This window comes from Calidris pugnax, unplaced genomic scaffold (genome assembly GCF_001431845.1).
Source record: "Calidris pugnax isolate Ruff unplaced genomic scaffold, ASM143184v1 scaffold21, whole genome shotgun sequence".
Classification (NCBI taxonomy): domain Eukaryota; kingdom Metazoa; phylum Chordata; class Aves; order Charadriiformes; family Scolopacidae; genus Calidris; species Calidris pugnax.
The window spans coordinates 5,316,823-5,335,837 of record NW_015090770.1 but is presented as its reverse complement, the minus strand read 5'-3'; the positions used below and the strand labels follow the sequence as shown (position 1 = coordinate 5,335,837).

Below are 19,015 nucleotides of genomic sequence, written 5' to 3'. Positions count from 1 at the left end.
GTTTGAGGTATCCTAACTCAATTTCTGCCATGTGGCTTCTGAAATATGTCCATGTCCCTCTAGGATCTCACAGGAGTTCACAGTGAATTAGTTATAACTGGTGAAACTATCTATATGGTAAACTTTTTTTCTCTTACTGTTCTGTTAGCAAATGATGTTATTTCATCTTGAAATAGGGAAATAAGAGTTAATGTTTTATGCCTCAGCAAGGGCTCATGGCTTGCTTTTGTCCAGCAAATAGTTACTTCCAGTCCAGGCTGCACCTGATTATTTGATACTGAACAATCTACCAGGTACAAGCCATTACGATGTCAAACTTAGTTTGCTTCCTTTTCTTAACTACGTGTGACTGAAAAGAGGCAGAGCAGAGATAACGATCTGTTTAAACTGGACTTTAATGATGCACTCTCTATGAAGGAGAAGAAAGGATTGCGTTTTGCCACAAGAGCTGAACATAACAGCCAGAGATAATTGCTTTAAGAACTGAAGAACTGTTGTGATGGCAGCCCCTTCTTGCAAAGGGGATCTGGCACATCCTAGCAGAAACACAATCTGCAGCTGGAAACAAAGACAGAGACTAATCAAGTGACTTGACAAAGATTATTCAGGAGACCTGTTTATTTAAACAGGGTTAGAATCCAGTCCCTTACTGTGGGCAGAATTATACGCTGGCTTGGAAAGAGAGAATCTTTCCACTACCCAGTTTGAATCTAAGTATATTGCCTTACTAGCACCTGATGATAGGAAAAACTGGCTAACTAGCAACATATACATAAATAAAAAAAAATTGATAAATTCCCCACTTGTTTTAATTACAAATGAGTTTTCAATAGATTAATTTTGTACAACTGAAGGGTAGCTTTTTTTCTTCTTCTGAGCTGCTGAAACAATTGGTATGATACGCTGGGCAGTGGGGCTCCGCAGGTAATACAAGCTCTTTCTGACGTTTCGGATTTTAGGATTCAAGTGCTGGCTTCTCTAAAGAAATTATTGAAACAATCTGTGAAGTGGAAGAATTGTTGTTTTTTTGTGATTTCTGTGTTCGTTGCTAGGAATAGATTTCTCTGCCCCCCCGACTCCCCCAAAGTAAGGGGCAGGAGATGGCAAAATGAGTTACTTGCAAGATTGTCCGCAGTGTATCAGGCTTGGCCTTGCAGCCAAGGGAACAGGCTATTGTTAATTTGAGTAACTTTGATTCAGGCTGACAATGAACAGCACAGCTTGTCCAGTGACACAAAAGGTAAAGATAGCTGTTTGCTTGTTGGGCTTTTTGGCTTTCCCTCTAGCAATGCTGGAGATGTGTCTCTAGTAAGGAGGCATTGAATGCTTAACATGTGGCAAATATCTAATTCTAACAGATTGCAAACACCAAATACTTTCCTAAAGGTTTGTTACTCTGGTAGTTTTATCTGATGTAGTGCTTGATGCTGAAAATTATTTGTATAGCATTGCACTAAGTATGCACCATTTAATTCCATAGTGTGGGGTCAGTTTTAGCCTCACTGTCCTAATAAAACCACCTTGTTTACCTTCTTGAAATGTTGCTGCGGTTTTGTTGGGGTGGTTTTGTGGTTTGGTTTGTATTTTTTTATTTAATTTCTGAAGCAGCAAACTGTTTTAGAAAGGACTTCCAGTTCTTCATGCAGTCTGTTCTTCGTGTTGCTTTTTGTTTAGCAAACTTTATCTCTGGATTTCAGCAGTAGACTGTGCTGAGCAAACTCTCATCAAAATGTAAACTTCTTGCCAGGTCCACTTGAATTCCATTTTAATCACTTGGACTATATCTTAAGTTTCCTGATGTCTGTCTGTGTCCATGCACGTGTTGGTTCCGGGGCTTTTTTGGGGGTTGTTTGTTTTTTTTTACCCCCCTCTCCATTTAAAAGCAGTTCTGTTTCCCTGCTTCCACACACACCCTCACCATTCAGAGGCAGCTCCTGCAGGCAGCGGTGGGGAGAGCTGAGCAGAGTGAGAACACTATCAGTGCCTGCTGCGGGGCCTCTCGGTTGCCTTCCCGTGGAATGTGGAGGAGATGAGAGAAAACAGGAGGGAGATGAAACAGGCGCGCACAGCCAGTCCTGGAGTCTAGAAATGGCTCTCTTTGCCATTCCTGTGTTTAAATCACCTGCCAGCCTCCAAGTAGGTAGTTTATATATTTTTATGGTGGAGAAAGGATTAAGTAAATTGTCTCTTCCAGCAAGTGATTTTATGGAATAGGAAGAGAGATTATATAATTTTCTTAAAGAAGAAAAAAAAAATTTCGCTGGTAGTGTAATCAAAGTTGACAAAAATATTTGCTTCATTCTTCCTTAAGCTTCCTGCCTTATTTTAAAAATATATATTAGAAACATTTCAAATAGCTTTCTGTAGCTACTTTGTTTCAGCAGGTAATGACAGCGTTTTCAGCTGTGTGCACAGCAGCAGTAGATGGTTTGGTTGTTGTGATCTACAGCTGATAGATCAATCACTGCGTGTCCTGGCTGTGTTAGAGGCTGACTTCACATACTCTCTGCAGAAGGCAGGGCTGCTCTGAAGACAGGAATGTATTTGCACTTGGCATTGCAACCTGAAAATACCGGTTCTTTCTCATACCCCTCTTGCTTTTCTGCCTCCTGTGGGGCCCACTGTGAACTTTGTGGCAGGTAGTTTAACGAAAGGAGTGTTGCTAAGGATATAATTTATCTGTGTTAGTTGCGAGGTGACATTTGGGATTGATGGAGTGAGGTGGTGTTACCTGGGTGTTGTGAACCACGCAGGACACGGCGTGCTTGGTAGTTTGCTCTGGCTGTTGAGTCAATGCAATTACGTTGAATAGGGCGCCGTGTTTACTGTTGAACTGAGTCACCACCTCCTCTGGAGGAGGGATCTGGTCGCCCTGCGCGGCGCTTGGAAGTAGGTCTCTACCGCTACCTGCATGTTAGCTTTACAGCTTTGTCTTTAATTTCGAGTATAAACTCTTCAGCAGCAGGAGTATAGGCAATTATTTTTAGGAAGCGTTGTGTATATGTTTAGGTGTTTCTCTCAGCCTGCCATCTATAGCTTATTTTTCACGTGCTGTTGTACGTGGTATAAGTGGAGCCATTATTTTGGCTTCATGTCTAGTATATAGCTTGTAATTAGTGCTACTAACTTCTGTCCTTCCATGTGACAGTTGCCAAAATGTCACCTGTGAATAGATTTTGGAGAATTAGGTAGAGCTGACCCTTATGTTCAGACATAGACAGCGTTGCTGTTCCTACGCCTGAGTCATCTCAATAAAATGCCTGGAAGCCAACAATATTTATTTTGTCTCTCCCCTCCACCCCAAGTAAACATCACAAACAGCTGAGCGCCAGAGTCTCCAGTGATGATTTGTGCCTCTCTGGCTTGTTGTCACAGGCTGACCTACTAATGTGTGAATTAAGTATTTGTTTGTTTGGACAGGATGAAAATTTTAGTAATTGAAGTGGTTTGTCAGTACGTTTGGGTTTTTTAAAGTAGATAAAGCTTTTTTGAAGACTGTCTTTAAATAAGGCACTACAGAATGTTTCTGTTGTTCAAAACTGACATTTTTGCATTACAAACTTTGAGTGAAAGGCTCTTCAGTGAGCACCGAGAGCTGTGAAATGTAAGAGCTTTGGATTAGATTGTTTTAACGAACTACTTGTTATTCCAAGATGGTCTTCACTAATGAATAGGGTGGGGTTTTTTTTCCTTTTTTTGTTCTTTCTGTGAGATTTCTTTATTGATAATTTAATGGAAGTAATTTATTTTTCAGCATTGGCTGGACAACACAAAAAGCATTAAAAAACAAGTTAAAAGTAAGTGTCTTTTCTCTTTTCTCTTGGGATCTTGTATCGAACATGCAGGAGGCACAGAATTGAAATGGGGGGGGCAGTGGGGGACAGTGTCCCGGAAGGGGTGACAAGACCTGGTGACAAAAACCTGGCATGGTGCTGCTGATTGTTTAATTAACTCTTCCCTCTGTAGCTCATATTACTTTAGCCTAATGTCCTTAATTAAACATGTTAGAGGCTCATTAATTATCGTTTAAATGGAGTCAAGGCAGCTGAAGATGCTTTAGTGTTATAGGTTGTTATCCTGACTATAGAAAAACTGGTCTTGGATGCTCCTTCCCTTGGGGCAGTCCTGATTGCCCAAATCTGTGTTTGGACCACCAAGTCCTTACCTGGACTTGGTGGTCCAAACCCTTGGTTTGGACCACCCAGAGGGTTTAGTGTGGCCTGGTTGTTTCAGGGGTGCATCCGTGGGTAAGCTGTGACACCAGCCAATTTTTGTTCAGTAGCTTCCTTGCTCTCTGCCGTGGGAAGTCTTCAGGGATTTGTGGTGCTGTGTTAATACAACAGAGGTTTTGGAAGCACTGAGAGAGAGAAAATTCCTCCTGTCAGATGCAAGAATCAGCAGAGCGCTGCACATTTTTAAAGAACTGTTAATCCATCCTTTTGCTGAATTAACTCTTTGGCTTCCAGAAAAGATGATTCTTCCACAGAAGGGTCTGGTAAATCCCCCTAAAATATGTCTAAACTTCTGTGGAATTTAAGGGGTCTGAGTTGTCAGCAGTGGGTATGGCCCAGAGCCCTGGAAATGCATTACAGAGAGCAACAGAAGACTGTTTGGGAGTTTTGTCAACTGCAGAGGCAAGATGCACAGCTTTCTTGGTGATGGGTAGAGTCCTTAAATATAGGAATTAACTTAGATTTGTGTGCTCTTGGCCAGACAAATCAACTTATTGTGATATGACTGGTGGATTGAGTTGTAACATATAAAACTATTTTGTGTGTATATTTGTGTCCTTTCACCCTGATGTTTTTCATGCCGTTCCCAGTCACAAAGGGGAAGTCCTTGTAGTAGGATAGAGACAATTTCAGTCAAGTTTTGTGATGTGATTCTGTGTAATAAAAAAAGTCTCATCCAGTAACTGTTGCTGTTGTCTTGAATGAATTCTACTTTGCAGTTGGCCCACCATATTGTCTGCATTTTCGTGTAAAGTTTTACTCATCAGAGCCCAACAATCTACGTGAAGAGCTGACAAGGTAAGAGGGATTTTGTGTGACGATTGAGATCTCCAGATAAGGCCAGGAAGATGTTTTTATGGTCTTTATTTAAACAGTTGCGTGGTGTTTTGGGGGATTCCTTAGAGCTGCTTGCTTACTTGGCTGTTTGTCAATGTTTCTAATGTAGCTCTCATGAATCAAATGAGCTCTTTTATAGAGATCTATATAATTTCTATATTACTTGACACGCCATTTTTCATTAGGCAATTCTGGCAACTGATCTGAGTCACTTATATACAACGGACAGAGGTTTTTTCTGAAGAGAACACACATCATTCCTCTTTTTTTATTCTTTTCAAATGAGCTCTTTTATAGAGATCTATATATTTTCTATATTACTTGACACACCGTTTTTCATAAGGCAATTCCGGCAACTGATCTGAGTCACTTATACACAATGGACAGAGGTTTTTTTTTTTAAAAGAACAGACATCGTTCCTCTTTCTTTATTCTTCTTAAGCTGCATTTATTTTCAACTGTGTGCAGTCATCCTGTCTCTTTAGGCAGAAAACCATTCAGTTGCAAGCTAGAACTTCTCAAGCTGCATTTATTTTCAACTGTGTGCAGTCTCTTTAGGCAGAAAACCGTTCAGTTGCAAGCTAGAACTTCTTTTTGGCAAAAATAAGTTCAGTGAACATGTCATTCTTTCTGCAGTCTTTGTGGAGCTTATGCAGAGAATAAGTTCAGTGAACATGTCATTCTTTCTGTGGTCTTTGTGGAGCTTATGCAGCGGGAAAATAGTATTTAGAGCTGGGAGTTGACAGTACTGTATGTGTAGGATTGTAGTATCAGGTGAGCAGCAGTTTTTCTTGATTAAAGCATTTCACAAATCCGCTCATAATGCTGCGTTTCATGTTGGACTGAGACATACTTGGGGTGCTTTAAAAGAGAACAAAACCTACCATCTGTCAAGTAGTATAAATCTCTTGTAAAAGGCAACGTTTCTTTGCGTTGTCACCTCTGCTGATGGCACGTTTTGGAGAGAAAATAAAGGCGTTTCATGTTGGACTGAGACATACTTGGGGTTCTTTGACAGAGAACAAAACCTACCATCTGTCAGTAGTATAAATCTCTTGTAAAAGGCAACAGTTTCATGTTGGACTGAGACATACTTGGGGTGCTTTAAAAGAGAACAAAACCTACCATCTGTCAAGTAGTATAAATCTCTTGTAAAAGGCAACGTTTCTTTGCGTTGTCACCTCTGCTGATGGCATGCTTTGGAGAGAAAGCAAAGGATGTTTTCTTGATAGCTGTAGATGCTTCATACCCTCATCCGTTTGTAGGAGGGTGAAGTGCATTTGTTTGTTGTTCAGGTTTATGTCTGTGTGGATCTTCGATCTGCACTTCAGCCAAATCCCTGGGAGTGCTACCAGGAAGATTACAGTAGCATTACTCCTTCCAGCCATATGTACCCTGTGCAGCTTCATACTTATATGTGTTAACGTGTTATACCTGCTCTCCCTTAATGCTTTCCTGCCCATCTGGGAAGAATCTTTTGCCTCCCCATTCATGTTTCTGAATAAATATTTAACTGTCTTTAAAAACAGTAACCATAAGCAAAATTCAGGCCTACCTCTGTATCTACCAGGATGAACCATTTTCATCCATCCTGAGTTCTGCCAGTCAGACCTTGCTATACAGGTTTTAGCATGGCAGACCCGAAACCTGAGGGCTTATAAACCCTGTCTGTCTGCTTAGCTAATCCCCCAGGACAGGAGAGCAGCAAGTCTTTCTCCTGTCTTGAGACAATTTTATGCCTTAAGGAAGCAGTGGGAAGGGGAGCTCTGCTGTGGCTTATAGGCATCACTGGCAGGGGCTTTCTGAGGTTCCACCTTTTCTTTGTGCAGCAGGAACACCGGGTGAAGCCTCTTTCCAGCTTCCACAGGTGCAGCTTGCTCACATTTTCGGCCAGTTTCCCATCAGATGCCACCAGTCAGAGGTCACATAACACAGCCTGAGCACGGGAAGTATGCTTGAATTCTTTGCAAGTGGTGTGTGGCTGATAAGCAGGGGCCGGTCACACCCACTATACACTGGAGGCCTGTGCTCATTCTTTTGATATCTAGGGTCAGTACCAAGCAAATTTATTCCCCATGTAGGGGCCAGTGTTCAAAAGATAATAAATGGTTTGGCAAAGTATTTGTGGATTTCCGAGGGACCTGTGGGACAAATGCCTGCATCTGCTTTGTGTCCATGTACACAAGTATGAGGAGACATAGGCACATGTTAAAACAGAAGCATCATCTTTGGCTTTGTGTATAAGGTTTCTTTTCATCTGTAGTAGGATTTGAACTGGATGCCCTCACAGATGCCAGTGTTTTAGTTGATGAGATGACTTTGTTTCTTGTTAAAGGAAAGCTGTGTACTGTAATGGAGCAAGAGGGCTGCTCTTTGTGGGTATTGGAAAGGAAGGATTGATTGTTGTGTGTCAAAGAGATAGGAGCTTTGTGTTAAATATTTGCCCAATTTCTAAGCACGAAGAGAACTGAGTAAGCAAGGCAGTGAAGGAAAGCTGGCTCTGAAGAGTAAACAAGTTGAAAAGGCTGCAGGCTCCTGTTCATTTCTTTGTCACTTTGCAGTCAGCTTTCTGGGTTAGATTTTAACTAAGCAATCCGTATTAGGAACATTAATTTTTGAGGGACTTCAAAATATTCATTGTCTTATGATATCAGTATGTCTACAAATAATGAATAAAATGCAGAAGATGCAAGTTGTTCTTTGCCCAAGTAGGATCAGAAGAGAATAAATGAGACTTAGGTATCCTGTTTCTTTTTCCTTGCAGCAGAGTAGTTCAAATTGTGCCAACTTCCAGTTTGGGGTTTACCCATTTGAAATGTGTGCACAGCACACAAACCCAGCTGATAAAGCCTTCATAGATCAAAGTGCAGTTTCTTCGTCTTGAAGACCCATGTAAAAAGCAGAAAATGTTTTTGGTTGTCAGGCTCTAACTTCTTCCTCTTGTCTGAGTGACGCATTAGAGTTATTAATCAATGACTTTTCTTTCTTATTTAATCCTACAGGTATTTATTTGTTCTGCAGCTGAAACTGGATATTCTTAGTGGAAAGTAAGTATTCCCAATAAACAGTCTTTTAAACAATCACAGTGTGTTTAGCGCAGGATTTATTAAACTTATGTTTGGATAATAAGTTTCACTATGTGACGTAATGTTATTTTTTTCTCTAAAATACTACTTTTTTATGCATGAGTGGCAGCAGAGGAATGCTTAAATAACATAGTGCTTATCTCTTGTTAATATGCTGAAAATCTACTAGTCCTTTACACTTCTTATCGCTAACATTTGTGGTTTCTCACTGTTGGGTATATGAGCTGTCTCCTAAGTAGTGTCAGCTAAGTTTTAACAAGGTGTTTCTCTTCTGGCAGACTGGAATGTCCTTTTGACACAGCCGTCCAGTTGGCAGCTTATAACATGCAAGGTGAGCAGGTGGGGAAGGATGAAGTTGCGTGAACAGCTTTGTGTAGGCTTTTGTTACATCTTTTAGTTTGTCCTTTAGTTTGTCCAGAAAATAGGTTCTGCCCAGACATCAGTGATCCGGTGTGAAACACAACTCTTTCTGACTGTAATTTTGCTGAAAGCGTTATGTAGAAAATTACTTGATTCCTCAGGAAACTGAGCAATGAGGTTCTGAACGTAAACAGCTTTGCCCTGAACTTGTTTTCTCAGGTGCCACTGTGCAAACCTGTCCACTTTCACACAGGATCTGCAGTCTCCCGGAATTGCTTTGATGTAGTAACACAGGTCACTTGTTTTCACCACACAGTGTCTGCCATGTGTTTTCTTCACTGTACAAATCAGATACAAAATTACTTTGGTTCTGCACTCAATTGAAAAATCCTGTGTATAAAAGCCACCCAGCTTTTGCCTTCAGCTTATTTGTAGGAACATGTTAGTGCTCCGTGTCTCATGGTCGTACTTGAGCATTTATGGTTGAACTGCACTTGTTGCTGTTTCAGATCCTTTTTCAACCAAAAGAATTGACATACTACTTTTTTTCTCAGCTTCATGGCTGACGTCTTCTGTTGTTTGAATGAGGGTGTGATCTTAACAAATGTGAAGTTTGCTGTGGTTTTAAGCAAGGGAACTCCCAGAAGGAGGAGGAAAGGCTTGAAGTTCTAGAAATGTCTGCTAGAGTAGGCTTCTGGGTCCTTTTCGGAGGATAAAGCTATGTGGCCTCATTTAACCCAGTTCAACTCTACAAAAAAATCCCAGAACTTCTGCTGTAAAGCTGTTGTACAGTCCTCTTTGATGAAGAGGGCATTTGGAGATGTACCATGCACTTGTGCTGCACAAATTCTCTACACAACATCTGTCTTATCAATCAATGTGGTGGTGTTCTTACTTTGTAGGAGTTAGGTAACAGGACTAAGTCACTGAAATTCTTTTACAGATATTTTTCAAAATACATTTTGGTCTTCAGGCAGGAACTACTGATGGCCCTGGTGATGTGTAGATGTAGAGAGTTGGGATTAAACTATAAAGGTACTTGCCTTTTTAAGCTGCTCTTTTGTGTGGGAGGAAAACAGTTAGAATACATTCCACAGTTAAAAATATTAGCATTGTTAGAGCCTTAAGATATGTGTTCAGTGGGTAAGTTTCTGGAAAAACAAAGTGATCTAATTAGGCTATATATCCTCTGCTTTTTGTGCTGGTCCTTTCTTTCCTCTCTCCACAATGAGGCCTGTAGCAGGGCTTTAATCTTACTGTCTGACAGCTGTGTACTTTTATTTAAATCAGCTGGAACCTAAGCGGGCTTTGACAGCATTCCTTTCAACAGAGGCAGGCGTTTTAGTGGGAGTAAATTATTATAAAACTACAGACTTCCTCAGTCAGCATTTAAAAAAAAAAAAGGGAAAGAAAAAAGAGTAGGAGGTGAACAGACTATTATTATGCTTGCAGCGTTCAGAATCCCAAGAAACAGGTTTTTAGATCCTTTGTAGGTTTTGTACCTAGAGAATACTGTGTGTATCGGTTTCACTTTTCCAGGTCTTCCCAAAGATGTCACTACTTTTTCCTACATAAACACCTGTAGTTTCTTTTTTCAGACAATAGTTATTGGCCTGTATCAGACACTCAAGGTTCAAGTTATAGAATTATTCTGTATTTTTTGCATATGAGCTGAACATTAAGAAGCCACTTGAAATTAGATGGAGGAGCAAATGCTTGGTGACTGTGAAAGTCAGGACATTATAATAGAAGTTTCTAGTTGTGAGTTTCAGCATTTTAGGCATACATCAGTCTCTAAAAGCTGGGCTTGTAGAGCATCTTTGGGAAAAGGAAGTTGTGTTTGTGCTGTGGCACACCCGTAGGACCAGTATGTTCCAGTATGCTCTCTAAAGAGCATCTCTTATTGCCCCTGTTGAGCGTGCAGCCGTGGACTAGGTGAGCCATTTGACCACTAGGGTTTTTATTCTTCTCAGATGAAAGGGGGAGCCAAATAACAGCTGGATGATTGTGCCCTGACACACAGCAATTTTAGCAGGACAGGGGGATTTATAGTCATCAAACCAGAAACTGATTTTTAAAATGGACAAATAGTTTCATGAAAATGGTCAGAACTGGCTTTCCTTTTTACAAATCTCCAGAGATTTTGTTTTAATCATTTAGGGCAAAATTCCATTGTAACTTTAGCTGTTGTCACAGTAGAGACTTCAGTGATAAAAATGTTGTAAACTTCCTGCAAGAAAAAATGCAATTATCAAGGATGTTAGCTTCCATTTATAGGAAGCTTGGTAACAAATGTATCAAGTTCCTGTTAATATCCACTGTGTGTGAGAACAATGTTACTTGACAATGCTGTTCTTTTGTAGCTGAACTTGGAGACTATGATCCTGTCGAACACGTCCCTGAGCTGGTGTCTGAGTTCAGGTTTGTTCCCACTCAGACTGAAGAGATGGAACTGGCCATTTTTGAGAAGTGGAAGGAGTGCAGGTACTAGATCTTCCAGTGCACGCTAGCCAGCTGCTTCCACTGATTTGTCTGTGAAGAGAATGTAGTAAAATGCTGCTGACACTTCTGTGGTCTTGTTCAGAAACATAATTCTAATATGGTTCTGTTCTATTTTGTCAAACTATTTAATGTGGAAAATGAAGCTTTCCAAAGGTCTGAGTAAAATAATGAGATTGCAGCATCTTGAAATGCAGTAACTTTTGCAGCAGCAGTTTCAGATCAAAACTTACAAAAAGTGACCTTGAAGTTCATGAAAGTGAAGAAGTGTCAGCAGTGTTTAGGTTTTTCCACAAACTCTCAGGAATTTCTTTTCTTCTTCCCTCATGTGCCAGTTCTTCCTTTGTGTGCTTTTTCAGGCAAAAACCATGTTTTTTTCTACCTAACAGCAAAACGTTTATTTCAGGGGGCAAACACCAGCACAGGCTGAAACTAACTACTTAAACAAAGCTAAGTGGCTGGAAATGTATGGTGTAGACATGCACATAGTCAAGGTATGTTTAACCACAGCACGGTGACCTTTAGAGATGATAATGTTAGCTTTGTCCCAGTTTTCAACACTGTTTTTGCTTTGAAGGGCGTGGGGGAGAGGAGGAATATTGTACTAATCTAAACTGTGTAACAACTGATCTGGCTTTTCATCAACATTCCACTTTATAGTATACATTTCTAGAAGGTATAACTTTAGTCCAAACATATCTGCTCTGTGTTTAAATATGTGAGTGGTGTGTCAATATGCACTATGGTTTGTATTTAGACTAAGAGCTATGTGAAAATCGTAGTAATTAAATTAAAATTGGCTGGGGTCCAGTCAGCTACCAGCTGAAAAACTACAAGTCAAAATAGATCTCCTGTGGAGAAGGAAGTGTAGAGAACTCCACAAGGAGGTCCTTATTACGCACACAAATCAAGAAAACCTTAGTTTTCCACTTCAGTCGGCCTTATTAAAGGGTTGTAAACTGGAAAAATCCATTGCATTAGATCATTGAAAATGAGAGTTTTGTTGTATAAAATAAGCAGATATGTGTTAAATTGTACCACTGGGGAAATCGGCTACATTAATCAATGGAGTAATTTGGATAAAGGGTCAAACACCACAGTGAACATAATCTTTATTTTGTGGCAATTAGGCAAGAGACGGCAATGATTACAGCCTGGGACTAACACCTACAGGAGTTCTTGTCTTTGAAGGAGACACAAAGATTGGTTTGTTTTTCTGGTAAGCTCTGATTTTAGATTTTTACTCTTGTTTCTTTTGCACTAGCCAAAAAAAAAATAGTATTTGTTTGGGATATAAGAGCACTGTGAATACTGTGTGCCTGCAGAAATATTCTGTAGCCTGGGAGTGTTTTCAAAGTGTCAAAAAATATTCTTTCTTCCTTTTGACAGTCTTGGCTGATATGATAATAGGCTGTATTTGTGTAAAATGCTAGAGGCAAGTAAGAGATGGAATAACTTTGGGATGTTTTCATATTTTTTATTGTGTGTTTGTTGTATTTTGCACTAGATTGCTTTGGAAATAGAGTATGCACCCAGTCAGTGAAATGAAGCTTTTTCAGGCATTACAGCCAAATGTTACACTGTTGAAAAAGAGTCAGAAGCAATAGCACTAGTGCAGATTTCACATGTAATGTCATCTGGGGCAGGCTTTTCATTAAGAAAATGTCTCTCTGTGCCCAGTAAAGGGCAGAAATGTGCCTTTCTACCCATCAGTAAGGACTAATTAAAAACAAACAAACAAAATCACCCAAATATCCTGCTCCAGAAAAGATCTATATAAAGTCAGAGGATATAGAGCTTCCTTTAGTTTTTAGGAACATGTGCTTCTTTATCTGTCAAATAGCTGAATAACCCCCAATGTTTCTTGGAAGTATTCTGGTGAAATTTTGCAGGGCTTTACACCGTATAAAACACAAGGTGTTTTATACGGTGTAAACATGGTAACACAAGGTGTTTTAAGGTCTGGGTACACAGGCGTTTATGGATTTTTTTCAGTGCTTTATTCTGTAATTCCCATGGAGTCTTTCAAAACGGTATACAAAGGAGGAGTAGGCAGATGATGAGGTGCAATTTCATCACGTGAATAGTTATGTTTGGGTTAGCCCAGTTCAATTTTATAAACTTCTCAGAAAAACACTCACTTTGTAGCAGAAATGTTATCCGTGTGTCAAGTCCCTCTGCCATCAATTCTGGGTATTTTTTTGTCGGGCTGGTGGGGGAAAGTAGTTGCATTTTCGTGTCATGTCATGTTTGTGGTGTTCTCTTTGGCTGGGATTTTCTGAAACAGAGTCATCATAGGAATTGATCTGTGATATACTATACAGTGATCTACATTTCTTTAACAAAGCAGAATTAATTTAGCCTGTCTTTGTGTCTTTCTGAGTTTTGCGGGCTTGTGGAAGGGTAGGCGAGCAGGAGTATTCGGGTGGAGTTTGATTTCAGTTTAAGTAATTATTAAGTTCTGATTGAATTATCTCTTTAGAAGTTGCTGACCTCTTATCTCTGAGGTTTCTAATTAAGTGTTAAATTTTGAAGTAATACATTGGTACCTGGAGTAGAATCAAGCCCTACTGCACGAACTTAAAACACCCACAAAAAACAGAAAAATGCTCAGTAGAGAGGCTGGGACCAGCATGTCGAACATAGATCTCACATGAGTTACTCAGAGAGTTATTATGATGTAACCTCCTTTTTCTGTGCATCTTGCAGGCCAAAGATAACAAGACTTGACTTCAAGAAGAACAAACTCACTCTGGTTGTTGTTGAAGATGATGAACAGGTAGATAACTAACTGTTCAGTTACATCTCGGTCTTGATTATGCAGTACTAGATTACATACATCAGATCTTTTTTTTATATTTAAGTTTTGAGAATGTGTTAAATTTTGAAGTAATACATTGGTACCCGCAATATAATCAAGCCCTACTGTATGAACTTAAAACACCCACAAAAACCAGAAAAATGCTCAGTAGAGAGGTTTGGACCAGCATGTTGAACATAGATCTCACATGAGTTACTCAGAGAGTTATTATGATGTAACCTCCTTTTTCTGTGCATCTTGCAGGCCAAAGATAACAAGACTTGACTTCAAGAAGAACAAACTCACTCTGGTTGTTGTTGAAGATGATGAACAGGTAGATAACTATCTGTTTAGTTACATCTCGGTCTTGATTATACAGTACTAGATACACCAGATCTTTTTTTTTATATTTAGGTTTTGAGAACTAATGTGGATGCCTTGCGAGATTTTTGATTGGAACTTTGGGGGAGATGGGGAATGAAGGGACTTAGGTGTAAGATAAATAGGCTCAATTACTACTTTTTCTACCCCTGTTTTTAAAAGGGGAATACCTTGTGAAACTAGTCTAGGCCAGATAATTTGGAAACAGTGTGCTTGTTTTGCAAGAAAGTTTAAAAAAAGATCAGGTAGCACATTTAGTGGAGTTAGTTCCTTAAGCAGGTGCCAGATTTCTTCCCATGGGAAGAAATCTCGGAGCTGATATTACCAGTGCTCACATATTTTTACAGTTTGAGGAAATCAGGTTTGGAAGCAAGACCAAGTTGGCCTCATTGAGAAGTACCTTCCTGTTAGAGTGATGTCTTTAATTTGTAGTTATTCAGAGGTTTGACTTGTTAAGTGTGTGGGCTTGTAGCCCTTTTCAGCTTCAGACAATGGAGCAGTTGTTCATTAAAGCTTCTGAAAAGGTTGGTTTTTCTGCCTCAATTTTTTTTTTCTAAACATACATTTCAGTATTCATAAAAAACAAATTTTATTTGGTTGTTCATTAAAGCTTCTGAAAAGGTTGGTTTTTCTGCCTCAATTTTTTTTTTTTAAACATACATTTCAGTGTTCATAAAAAACAAATTTTATTTCCTTGCATTGAATTGTAGCCTTGACTTATTCAAGCCCCTTATAAATCACCCATGTGCTTTGTGTGCTTTTAAGGGAAAGGAGCAGGAGCACACTTTTGTCTTTAGACTGGATCATCCCAAAGCCTGCAAACACTTGTGGAAGTGTGCGGTGGAACATCACGCCTTCTTCCGGCTCCGGGGTCCTGTCCAGAAAAGCTCAAGTCGCTCAGGCTTCATTCGGTTAGGGTCCCGCTTCCGGTACAGGTCAGTGGCATCTGTCATTTAGCGTGGGTCTTCTGGCATTTCTTAATGTGTGGAAACAGGAGAGAACTTGGTATTCATTCACCTAGGACATATAGAGCAGTGTAACTTGCAAGCTGAGCGAGTTGCATTGTTGGTTTTATTAAATGGTATGTATTTTCCCCCTGCATTTTCTGATTTATCTTTAGGCAATTCTGGTCTCTGCAGTAGGAAACTGCAGAGGAAGGTAAACAGAAAACTGTTTACCATCTTTCTCAGTGACCTTTGGCAACATACCTTAAGCTTGACTTTCTGCTAGAATTTTCAACTTCTCCCAAACATCATGACCACAGAAATACACCAAGGGCAAATGTGCTTTTTCAGCAACTTAACGTTTAAGCTTCAGTTTTTTGTCTTGGAAAAATGGGGTGAAGATTAGGATGTTTGTGAAACTCCATTCGTTTTTTGCAAAAGACCTTCTGAATCGTTAAGCTTGGGATTTTTTTAACAGAACTGAGATCAGGTTATTAAACTGTGAATTTAAAATAGAAATGTGATGTTTTGATGAGCAGTGTCAGTATTTTGTCATTAAAAGTGATTTATTTTATTATTTTGTACTTTTACATGGCATTGTTAGTGGGAAAACAGAGTATCAAACCACTAAGACCAACAAAGCCAGGAGATCAGCATCCTTTGAAAGGAGGCCCAGCAAGAGATACTCAAGACGAACACTACAAATGAAAGGTAAACTATTTGCCTTCCATTTTGAGAAGCATAATCCACTGTGAGAATCAAGTAATCATATCCTTTAAAGGTGCTGTGTAAGAATTCTTCTGTAGCTGTTTGGCTCCCTCTTGAATTTTCAAAATTAGGTTTTATTTGACTTATTTGGGAGACCATGTATATTTATCAGAAAAAGCTTGCCTAGCAGGTGAAACACCCATAAATATTGCACAGTAGGTCTCTGTATGCAGATGGAAAACTTGGATCCAGGAAACAGCATTATATTAATGATAATGTTTGAAATTTTTGTCACTGAGATTTTTTCCATTGTTCTTAGGAGTTCCACTCTGTTGTTTATAACCCAACAGCATGTGATATTCAGCTTGTCTCTTATTCCCACTCTTGCATAGGTCAAGTGTGACCCCCCTGCATGCTTTCAGATATTTGCTTAAATCCAACTCTTGGATTTTCTCTTCAAATTTTTTTTTATTTTATTTTTCCAATTTAGAATTTTATTTTTCACATGTACATGGGATACGTGCAACTTCTGCTCTTTTAGTTGCCTACTTTCAGGCAGTGCTAAACTATTTTTATTAACTGTATGTTTAATATTTAGTGACAACCTAATTACAAAATTATTTTTAATTAACACTTTCTATTTTTGCAGCACATTCCCCTAAACTTGAAGAAACGAGGTAAGATGCATTCCAGTATTTAAATTTCTCTTTGATGTTTGCCACCTGTACTTGAGCACGTGTCTGCAGAAGGGGGTTATAAGTTTAGTTAAATGTAGAGCACGTCAACCTTTTAACTATGGTTTTGCTGTGGGTTTTATCTGTTTGTTTTACGTAAAACCTACTGTTGAGAGCGAAGCTCCTGTGTTGCTGTCACACTGTAGATTTTGCCAGACTGGTTTCCGGGCAGGCAAAGGTGTTTTGTTTATGACTAACTGTGATTCTTGCTGGATACGAGCTGCTGTTCTGTGTGCTGCCATGGAAAGAGACCGGGTAAAAGCAGGTGAGGATCTCTTCGGTCTGAGATCTGCCTGCTCTTGCCATGTGACTGAAATACGTAATCACTTGAAGTTCAGAGACAGACAAAATACGGTAAAAAAGATGTTTGAAGTATTTTGATGATTTTGTATTCTGTACTATGCTTGCATATTGTTTTTATATATATAAGTATTAATTTTTCTATATTTATACTAAATTATTCATGACCAAAATCAAGAGGAGGGCCTTTTGGTTCTTTATTTCTATACCTAGAGTCTTTCTGCATGTGTAGATTCATACTTGCTGTTAAGAATTCTTGCATGATTCTTGCACGAGAGGGGGAGAAGTCTAGGAAATGTGGGGACAAGGCTGCAATTACTTCAGTGGAGGCCCCTCTGTCTTCTGTCCTCTTTTCTTTTTATGAAATGGGAAAGTATTCTTCAACACCGGCTGCCGTTAAAGTGCTTAAAGAGCCTCTGCGTGCAAAAAGTGTCAGTCTGGTTAATTAGCACTCTCGTCATGCCGTGTTGTCATGCCCTTCGCCGAGTTTCGTGCTGCTGAGGTCATTCTGAGAGTGGGAAGAGAAACTTCATCGGCAGTTTCTCCTTCTGATAAGGCAGTGGCCTCCTGATCCACGCCCGGGTGCGGCACTGGGGTGGTAGGCTCCAGAGCAAGCCATGCTGTTCCTGAAACTCTACACTGGAGCCCTGCTAATTGAAATGCATCATGAAAGATGTATGTTGTTCCATCCTTTTGTGTTAACTCAGCACAGGGGAATGCACGACCCAGAAGGCATGCCTTAATATTTCTGTTAAAGGTGCTCTTTTCTGTGGTAACCCCCACGTTCTCTCAACAGAGAAGGTGCGAAGATGGGAAGTAGGCAAGAAACGGCTTGTTTGGTCCCGACATAATGATATTTAAGTAAAATAATTATGAAGAATCGCTGAAGTAGATAGAGAAATCTGTTTGAATTGTCAGCTTGCCAAGTTGTCTAGCTGTTGTCCAGACTGTAAAACAAAAGATTAATGGGTTGTTGGAGATGGGAACCATTTTTTTTGAAGATTGGAAGTCTAGGAAAAAAGTTTGCTTTGCATGACATTTATAATGTGTAATCGTTGTGCTTTTAAGTCTCTCAAAAATGTGAAATGGTTCTTGCTGATTCAGAAGTCATCAGAGATAGGGATATGGGTCTTATTTAATTTATTAAAAAAATAAATATTTATTAATATAAAATTATTATTAATGCTGTGCTGAGCTGCAGTGCTTATAATTTTGAATGGCTGCTTTTAAGACTCTGAAGCAGTAATTTAGTCCATTAGAGGCTGTGTGCAGAAAGAAGCTCATGAATTTTTCTGATAAACTTCATGAAACTTCAAATTAGAAGAGTCCTAGTTATGGAACAAACATAGTACCTACAGCACATAGGTGAGATTTTGACAATGTCACAGTTTGCTGGGTGTTAAACTAAAACTATATCATTTTTACTTTAAAAGCGCCCCACCTTACTTCTGAATCAGGCAGAGTTTCTAAACCAAACTGGTTTGGGAAAGGAAGAGGAAAAACCAGATGAATTACAGATAAACTACAGCTTGAATAAATAAAAAATAACGTGATAGCCTTAGTTATGTAGAGTGAGGCAGCTGACCTAAAACACAAGATTTTAAGTTTTCTTTTGAGAACAGTTAAGTACTTTGGAAAGATCTTTGTTAGACTTTGTGTTTTCTCCTGAAAATCCTTGCAGTTCTGCCAGGCTGCAAAAATAGTTTTTTGATCTGATTCTGATGTAAATTCTTTCTGTCTTTCAGTATTGCAAACAACGCTGTTATCAACCAAACTAATGGATCACAAGTAAGGACCCTCTCATTCTCTTTAAAAGCAGTCTTAATGTATTTTAACACATTTGACAATTTTGTTATTCATTCTTAAAATGCAGTGATTGACCAGTTGAAAGTTACAAATGGTGAACTGCTAAATTGCATTCCAAGAAATTGCTATTAATTTTCAAACGAGCTCATTGGTTAATTTACCTGGAGTAAGGAAGTTACCCCATGGCCCAGTATTACAAAAATTATGCTTTTTATAGCTACGATTTTCATAGGTCCACAAAGTACCTTTGTGTGAGAGTTGTTATTATCCAAAGCACATTAATTCTATATGCTAAGTAACATTTAGAAAAGAAGTGGGGGGGGGGGGG

The 19,015-nt window shown here is 39.3% G+C and overlaps 1 protein-coding gene across 5 annotated transcripts in view; it reads left to right on the top strand.

The window, feature by feature from the left end:
• EPB41L5 (erythrocyte membrane protein band 4.1 like 5) overlaps positions 1-19,015 on the top strand; it is a 72,773-nt gene that overhangs the window by 18,117 nt on the left and 35,641 nt on the right. For 4 of the 5 annotated variants that reach the window (XM_014939723.1, XM_014939757.1, XM_014939749.1 and 1 more), the window contains exons 3-14: positions 3,755-3,797; positions 4,952-5,030; positions 8,072-8,116; positions 8,434-8,486; positions 10,879-10,999; positions 11,421-11,508; positions 12,145-12,233; positions 13,724-13,793; positions 14,961-15,130; positions 15,744-15,850; positions 16,497-16,524; positions 18,627-18,669. In XM_014939723.1, the coding sequence (XP_014795209.1) occupies positions 3,755-3,797; positions 4,952-5,030; positions 8,072-8,116; positions 8,434-8,486; positions 10,879-10,999; positions 11,421-11,508; positions 12,145-12,233; positions 13,724-13,793; positions 14,961-15,130; positions 15,744-15,850; positions 16,497-16,524; positions 18,627-18,669 (936 nt within the window). Of the gene's footprint in view, positions 1-3,754; positions 3,798-4,951; positions 5,031-8,071; positions 8,117-8,433; positions 8,487-10,878; positions 11,000-11,420; positions 11,509-12,144; positions 12,234-13,723; positions 13,794-14,078; positions 14,149-14,960; positions 15,131-15,743; positions 15,851-16,496; positions 16,525-18,626; positions 18,670-19,015 lie in introns of all 5 variants that reach the window. The other variant, XM_014939733.1, reaches the window with a different exon arrangement.